Consider the following 8,846-nt stretch of genomic DNA (forward strand, 5'->3'; position numbering starts at 1 on the left):
GATGCAAGATTGTAGAAAGTACTCATTCAGTTGGAAAGAACTTGCATCACTAGTCGTTGCAACAAGAGAGTGGATGTGCTTGAAAGTTCTTTTTTTATGCATGTGTATAGGGTTAATGATGATAATCAAGCTGTTAGGGAGAAAATGGTTATAATAGCCGCTATGATTGCTTTGACATGGGATGAATATTTAAAAGCTTTTCTAAAGATGTAGTTGACTTGTGAAATTGGTTGCAGGAGGAAGATAATGCCAAAGCTTTAGCAAAAAAAAATGCGCGACAAAATTGGAGAGCTGAATCAAGTGCAAAAGGAGCTTCATAAAGCATTGAACATGCATGTGTTGGCATAACTGATGGAGATGATGGTGTACCAGTAAAGGACTATTTTTGATGATATATTGGACTGTTGGTGATGATATAATTATTATATGATGCTTGATGATCAATTATTTGTGTTGTCATTGATGGCAACCATATTTGTCCATATTTATTTATGCTTGGTATGTCATCTAAGTCTATTGGTTAAGTCTAACCAGTAATGGTTTGAATTCGATTAAGTTGGTAAGCAAAACTATCAAGTGACAATGAACCGGTAAGCAGGAACATAGAAGGAGATGGTTGCGATAGTGATCCGTGTTGAGTCAGGTGTTGCAGTTTGGAATGTGTGCTTATGACATCATAATGAGTTTATGACATGAACCACATCATGTTTGGAGAACCAGAAGTCATGTTTTTAATTGACTGTTGTCTAATTAGCTAGGGTTTGAGAATCGGTAACAAGATCTTTGACCGCTGATGATTTATGGTTTGGTGGTGATTATTTTCATGTTCATAAGTTGATGATGATGTGCCAAAATCGGTGTGAAGAGATAAGATTATGTTTTAGCGTGTACAAGGATCGAATTTCTTGGGAAGCAACAAAGTGCTTAGCAGAATGTGTAAAGGGTTTGACAACTTATCAGATCGATGTGCGGTGATGAGTTATGATCATTCAACGAGTGTAATTGTCTTGTAATTTGTTGCAATGATCTGTATGATGATCTATAATGATTTGTAATGATCTGATATGATCTATGATATAGATTCATTGTAGGTTACGGTTTTGTAACCGACCTAATTGCAAAATGTATTTAGGTCAAAGTTTGAGAAGGTTGAGTGTGTCAGTGATCAGAGAATTGTGTGTGCCAAACCAGATTGAGATGTTTGCATGAGCGAAGTAGATTGGAACTGACAATGATCTATATTAGCAAGTTATGAAGTGTTGAGTCCAGATCATTTATCTGTTGTTTCCTAACAGTTGCAACAACATTAAAATCCCTTAACCAGGGAGGTCCTAACATGCCTGATCTTGTAAATCCCTTCACCGGGTGGCTCATTAATTTGGGTTTAAATCCTCCAGTGAGGTTACTCCTAACAGGGTAAAGCTCCTAACAGAGCTAAGTTGTAAAATCCCTTGAATGAGTGACTCCTAACAGGGTCTGCTCTTAACTGGGCATTGTTGTAAATCTCCTAACTGGGCTAGGCTCCTAACAGGGCGCATTCCGAAAGAGTGCATATTTTGTGGGTACCAATTCCTACCGTGATTTTTCCCATTTGAGTTTCCACGTGAAAAATACTTGTGTTCATGTTGTGGATGGATTGTTGAGTTATGCATTTGATGTCTTTACTATATTTGCTTAATGATGAACACTTAAGTTGCTACCGGTAATGTTTTGGTAAATCTAAATTAAGTGATTGTTTGATCAGCTACCGGTACTGTTTATGAACTGTTTTGTGAAGTATTTTGCAGATTGGAGAAAAGTTTCAGTTTATCCATATTACTGATTCACCCCCCTCTTAGTAATAATCGGATCCTCACAATAACAACATGAACACGATCAACAAGAATTGCAGTATAAGGAAGTTCAATTTTAGAAGGAATTACAAGAAGCTCAAGCTACGGTGGATTTCAAAATATAGGATAGGCAAATATCAGAGTCTGCATTACAAACGAGAGAGTGAGAACTAGTCGAAGCACACTAGGAGAATGTTGTTTCCACAATAAAAACAAACAAATTGCATGATGAAATTAAAGAACAAGGCCAACAAATCCTACAATGCAAGCTTCATTGGCCTCTTTTGGCCAACAATCTAATTTTCTTCCCATGCTCCAGCAACTATATGTATCCTATTGGGAGAAGATCAAAGGTGTCCTCACCTAGTTCATTGCAGATACTCAGAAGTTGAGGGCGGAGATTGAAGTAGTGGTTAAGAGATGCTTCAAAATATTGCATCTAAAGTAGTTGAATCTCGAGCTCTCATTGAAAAACTATATGTAGCAGGCAAGGATGCATTGATTTCCACTGTTTTTGATGATAGAAGACTAGCCACAAAAAGGGCCAATGAATTCATTGAGTGCAATGCATCCACCCTCAAGACTAAAAACTGCCTCATGGCCATTAAGTCCACCATATCATAGATGAAGAGACAAATTGGACATTTGGTTCAGCTTGGTCTTCCCTCACCTTTCATACCGGATGGGACAACACTTGATGAAGATCAGATAAGTATGCTGCTAGACCAAAAAATACAAGACCAATATTCTCTGCAAGCATTAGGCGCTAATTCCAATGTCCTGGAGGTATAGAAAATTTTTCACCCCCTAGCCCGATTTAATTTTCACTTAGAAGCCAAAATTTCTGCCTTGGCAAATATTTATTTAATGGAAATGATTGATTTAAACAAAGGTTATGAGGATTTGCAACTTCACTAACAGCCTTTTGATTCAGACTAGTTACCTTTGCATTTCATGTTCCTCAAGTTGTAAGCCTTCCTTTTCCCTTTTGAATTTTGACGGAGAACTAGAGAATCCTAGGTTGTTTTCCTGGTAGACAGGGAACCCTCGAATGTTTCCAAAGATGTAAACATGTTTACATTAGTACTACTTTCTTGAAAGGTCGACTTTAATTTTTATTTTTCTCAAAAATGTTTGACTCATGGAAGGCGCCACTTGGCTAGCGGTCAGAATTCTGAAGAGGGCTATGCTTTAACTTTTTAAAAAGAGAGCATGAGGTTTCCGCGTGTACTCTCACCTTCCTTTTTTCTTGAGTTCTTTTACTTTCAAGAATATTTTCTAAGACCTCCATGTGGGTATCTTGCAGGATTTCTAGAGTGGTGAGGAGAAAGGGAGTTTTCAAAAGTTTGCCAAGATGCCAGGTTTTTGGATTAGGTAGAGACCCAATAATTCCAACTCCATCAATAAATTACACCTTTTGTAAGGATGCAAGATTGTAGAAAGTACTCATTCAGTTGGAAAGAACTTGCATCACTAGTCGTTGCAACAAGAGAGTGGATGTGCTTGAAAGTTCTTTTTTTATGCATGTGTATAGGGTTAATGATGATAATCAAGCTGTTAGGGAGAAAATGGTTATAATAGCCGCTATGATTGTTTTGACATGGGATGAATATTTAAAAGCTTTTCTATTTTGATAATTGATTACAATTAGTGCTTAGGATCTTTAAAAGGTTTGTGGGTTTTCCATTTCAAGGGATTGGTTCATCAATTTTTATCATTTTCACTGAAGAATCTGTTAATATACTCAGACTTTAGTTTATTCATATATGAAGAAGACATATTGGACTATGTCAAGTTTTCCTCTCTATGTGCTCTTTCTATATGAATGTTTGAAATTCCATGTCATGGATGAGTTGATAATTGCTCTTGTTTTTTGACTCTTGTGATTTCAATTCATTGATATAAGTGACTAGATCATGTGTTGTTATACTCTTTTAGCTACTTATTATTAATGCTTTGATGTCATATCATGTCAATTTGATGAACTAGCAATCCTTTCAATATTACTAATCTGCAGTAATTAAGGAATAAGCATTTCTACCAAGCCTTAATAAGTACCCTCACAAAAGGATTTGAATATTTATCCCCATGTCTGTATGACTTTGTACTCTTTGTTCTCTTTCTAACAATGAAGAGGTAGTAGTATTTTGTGCGTATATTGGAAATTTTGTATTTAACATCTAAACTTGAGATACTTGAGTTATTGCAAATGTTTTGGTGTATTGGCTTAGTTATAGATATTATTTTCCTATTTTTCTTCTAGCCCCTTTTCCTTAAAAAGAAAGAATGAAGGTTTGGCTTCTAAAATCCCGGTGGTCGTTTAATGGATCACAATAAGTCCCCCAACCACTAAACATCCCATAAGATCTATTACCTTAACAAAATTTTTAGGATCAACAAAAGCATAGAAATGATATTATTGATTTAATGAAATCACTACAAAATATTGCATGCCTCTTTGAGGGGGCAACCTCCATTATTTAGAATTGAATACAATATAATTCTTGGATGATCCATTCTAATATCAAGCTATTTATTTGTATTTTAAAACTGAAAAAGTTTCTACCCTAAAAACAAAAATAACTATTAGCAAGAAAAAGAGGAGTATTATGGGGAGAAAATATAGTGTTTTTACTTCTACAACCACTTTTTAATCACCAAGATTCTAAGAGGGTAAGGTGAGAGCATATGATAGATAGTTGTAAAAGGTGCAAGGAAAGAATATGACTTTAGAAAGAGCTTCAATACTAGGTGTAATGTTCCTTTCTACAATAAGTTAACCAAAAACATAAAATATGGAAAATAAATATTGAAATGATATTATATTGATTTGATGAAATCATATTATAGAATACTCCATTCCTCTTCAAGGGGGGAGTAATGTTCAATACAATATAATTCATTGATGATCCATTCTAATATTAAACTCTTTATTTATAATAATTCTACCTAAAGTAACTACTACTCCCCAAGCATTTGAGATAAACCAACTTAGCAAATGGGACAAATTACAAAATATATATGCTTGATGCATTTATTAACAAGGCTTAATATAAAAGTAACTAATTAGGATAAAATAAATAGGGTCATAATTCCTAACCAGCAACAACATTTCCCCCTTTCTAAGTAGAAATTAGTTATAGATATGATGTGGTAGACGAGGTGTGGGTATTGCTACCAAATGTTCTGCCTTTTGTAGTGTGAGTCCAAACTTTCCGCTCATATCTAACTTTTTTGGATTCTGTCCATTGGGAAGCTGCCAATCATAACATTGAAGAAGAGTAGCCACTACTACATGAACTATTCTATGAGCCAAAGGTAGCCCTGGGCAAATTCTCCTTCCTGATCCAAATGGAAGCAATTCAAAATTTTGCCCTTTATATTCCACAATTGATTCCATAAACCTCTCTGGAAAGAACCTTTCTGGTTCTTTCCATGCATTAGGGTCTCTTCCAATGGCCCAAACATTCACAAACACTTGAGCATCCTTAGGTATAACATATCCATCTATTTCACAAGAGCTATGGGCTCTATGGTGGATTAGAAGGGGAGCAGCAGGGTGTAGACGAAAGGTTTCTTTAATCACTGCATGGAGATAAGGAAGGTTGTCAATGTCGCTTTCTTGTACCATTCTTTCTTTCCCCACTACCTTGTCCAATTCTTCCTTCACTGTTTCCATTACATTTGAATTTTGTATGAGTTCTGCCATAGCCCATTCAATTGTGGCACTAGTTGTTTCACTGCCTGCTGTGAACATGTCCTATAAACATAACAAACATCAAAATAATCTTGTTAAAAGATTCTCAAAATGAAAACTAGAAACTTAATTTTTTTGAAAGCATACTTTGTAAAGGTCTAATGTACTCCAGATCTTTGGCCATAAGATCCAATGTAAAGGTCAATACAATAAATAGAATAAAATTTGTGTGTTTTAACCATGACCTAAATATTTACCTTAAAACTCAAAAAGAAAAAAATATACACTGTATTGATTCAAATTTGAAGATAACCTAAATCTTTACCTTAATAAATTATTTAAAAAATCTTATACATTAACTTGATATTCAATTTTATAATATACTATAAATTTAAAGTAAAAACTTTTGGCTTATAACTTTATCTAGAAGCACAATAATGAAATTAAAGAAACAAACTTGAAAACTAAAATTTAATAATTTTGATAAAAAAAAATAACGAGATTTAAGGTAGTTAATTGCCTTCTTTGTGAAAAAAAATTTAAAAAGTTTGTGCATTAAGTCTGTCCCCTTCCTTAGATAATGGTCTTTATGTGTTAAGTTATTTAATTTTGTAGCATCAAAGTGTTGTCATTGAGACACCTTTAATATTGTGTTTGAATCTTTATGAGCATTGAAATTAGGTCCCCAGTTGTAACCTTATCAAGTATTTAAAGTTTCTCCATTAATGGTGAGTGGAGGCTATTGAATAAACTAGTTTTTTCAGAACAAGTCCATAAACTTTTGATAAGTAAGAAAAAGTATTCTCACTTTCTAAAACAAATACTTAAGCTACGTCATATTCAAGAAAGTTATTTAAAGTTTTTTTGTTTGTAATAAGTAAAAATTATCAGATAAATTAATATTTAGTAGATAACCAATCCAATAGTGGAGGCTATTGAATAAACTAGTATTAGTTAACTAATCCATTGAATAACTCCATAGACTTTTGATAAGTGAGAAAAAGTATTCTCACTTTCTAAAACAAATACTTAAGCTAGATCATATTAAAGAAAGTTATTTAAAGTTTTTCTGTTTGTAATAAGTAAAAATTATTAGATAAATTAATATTTTGTAGATAAACCAATGCATTAAATAATTCCATAAACTTTTTGATCAATAAGAAAAATACTTAAAACTGTGATCATATTAAAGAATCAAAGACATCGATTTTCTACAGTCCATGATAATACGCTTGAAGGCTTCTGGATTCAACTGCGTTTATCTTTTTGAATTAATGATTTGATCACATTCCATCCATCATTAGAATACTTTCTACTTTCTAGCTCACTATCCTGATGATAGATAATGGAGTGTGATCTGAAACGTTGATTCAAAAAGAGAAACAGTGAAGCCTTCAAACATATTAAAGAAGACTATTTAAAATTTAGCCTTTAATACTTAAAACTATGACCATATTAAAGGATCAAAGACATTAAGTTTCCATAGTCCATGATAATATGCTTGAATGCTTCTGGATTCAACTGTGTTTATCTTTTTGAATCAATGCTTCGGAACACATTCTATTATCCATCTTCAGGATACTTTCTGCTCTGTATCCTGATGACAGATCATGGAATATGATCCATGTATTCTGATGATAGATCATTGAATGTGATCCAAACGTTGATTCAAAAAGATAAACACAGACAGTTGAATCCAAAAACCCAAGGCGACTTGAATACTTACATAAAAGAAGCAAGTGAGCTCGAATTTGGTGAATTTGTTCCCGCTCTCGGTGTTACTGTCCAGCAGAATATCGAGAAAATCCTTTTCTGTATCCTCGCATCTTCTCCCGCTCTGCAGGCGCTCCTCGATATAGCGATCGAAGACTGCAAACATAATCCCGAAAACCTTAGTGAGCTCCTTCCTTATGCCCTGCGGATCGAAAGGCCTAAGGAAAGGAAAATAGTCAGCCAAATTAGGCGTGCCCCCAACGACGAGCATCTCAGAGAGCGCTTCCTTAAATTCTTTAGATTTCTCAGGCTTATCCCACTCGAACATGTCCTTGGAAAATATCATGTTGCCCACTAAATTGAGGCTGGTAAGGAAGGCAGCGTGCCCGATATCCACAGGAGCTGACGTGGACTTATAAATGGCCCTCATCATGCTGCTGACCTGGACCCGTCGCAGGTGGTGGAGGGCTTCGAGACGCTTGGCGGTGAAGAGCTCGGCGGTGCAGATGCGGCGGAGAGTGCGCCAACGTGGCACGCAGTCGCTCCACACGAGCGAGTGGTCGCTGTACGACAGACACTTGGTGGCCTCGATTACTGTGCGTGCTGACAGGGACGGGTCTTGCGTTTTGAGAACCTCTCTGGCCATGGCGGGCGAGGAGGCGATGACAGTTGTCCGCCATCCGAGGTGGAGGGTTATGAGGGGGCCGTGGATCTTCGCCAGCTGGAAGAGGGACTCGTTGGGACTCTTGCCCAGCTGGTGGATGTTGCCAATCACCGGCCAGGGCCGCGGTCCAGGTGGCAGCCGCTGTCCACGTGGCTTGCTGAGCATGTATAGAACAGCAATGGAGATTGTGGCTATTACAGAATAGCAAATGAGGCTGCTGAACGAATTTGAAAAATCCATTATTGATTTGCTCTTGTTTGGGGCTCCTGTGTCTTTTCCTCTGGGTTTTGTTGTTTATTATATAGGGACACAAAAGTATTCGATTTGGTAGGGTTCTTAATGAGTGGAAAATTCCAGTCAAGTTTCAAAGAACGTGCACAGAAAATTGGTGCTCTGTAAACATAAGAAAACAATTTTTTGTGGGCGAGATTTTTCCGGCTCCATTTTTCCACCTACCAGGTATAAAGTCGCTCAGTTCACATTATGTTGAGATTTGCTATTTCTGGTTATAATTTTTTAAAAGTCTTTGCATAAATATTATTTTACTTTCAAATTGCACAGAAAATTGGTGCTCTGTAAACATAAGAAAACAAGTTTTCCTATTCGATAAATGGCGTTCCAAATAAATAATCAGCCAAGGAAAGAACGACTTAAGATTTTATTGGTCAAGTCAACAAGGATTATAAAACATTTGGGATTTAAAACTAAATATAATTTCAAAGAACGTGGAAAGAAAAATAGGAAAAATAAACCAGCGACTCAATCCATAGGTTTAAAAGCACCCCATTTTCCAGTCAAATTTCAAAGAACGTGGAAAGAAAAATGGTTGTCTCTAACCTACGTCAATAAAGTCATTCGGTTCTAATAATTATTCGGTTTTGTCACATCATGGATTATGTTGACTCTCTCCTTAAAGCTTTTCTTTCGGATGAGAGTCTTT

General features: G+C 35.7%; 1 protein-coding gene across 1 annotated transcript; it reads right to left on the minus strand.

The window, feature by feature from the left end:
• Window positions 1-4,631: 4,631 nt before the first annotated feature.
• LOC131031495 (geraniol 8-hydroxylase) lies at window positions 4,632-8,170 on the minus strand. Its single transcript, XM_057962619.2, has 2 exons — window positions 7,256-8,170; window positions 4,632-5,592 (listed from the first exon to the last, which is right to left on the minus strand). The coding sequence occupies exons 1-2, from the start codon at window positions 8,144-8,146 to the stop codon at window positions 4,966-4,968; spliced, it is 1,518 nt and encodes a 505-aa protein (XP_057818602.2). The 5' UTR covers window positions 8,147-8,170; the 3' UTR covers window positions 4,632-4,965.
• Window positions 8,171-8,846: the final 676 nt, after the last annotated feature.

The sequence above is a fragment of the Cryptomeria japonica genome, chromosome 10, assembly GCF_030272615.1.
Source record: "Cryptomeria japonica chromosome 10, Sugi_1.0, whole genome shotgun sequence".
Lineage (NCBI taxonomy): Eukaryota > Viridiplantae > Streptophyta > Pinopsida > Cupressales > Cupressaceae > Cryptomeria > Cryptomeria japonica.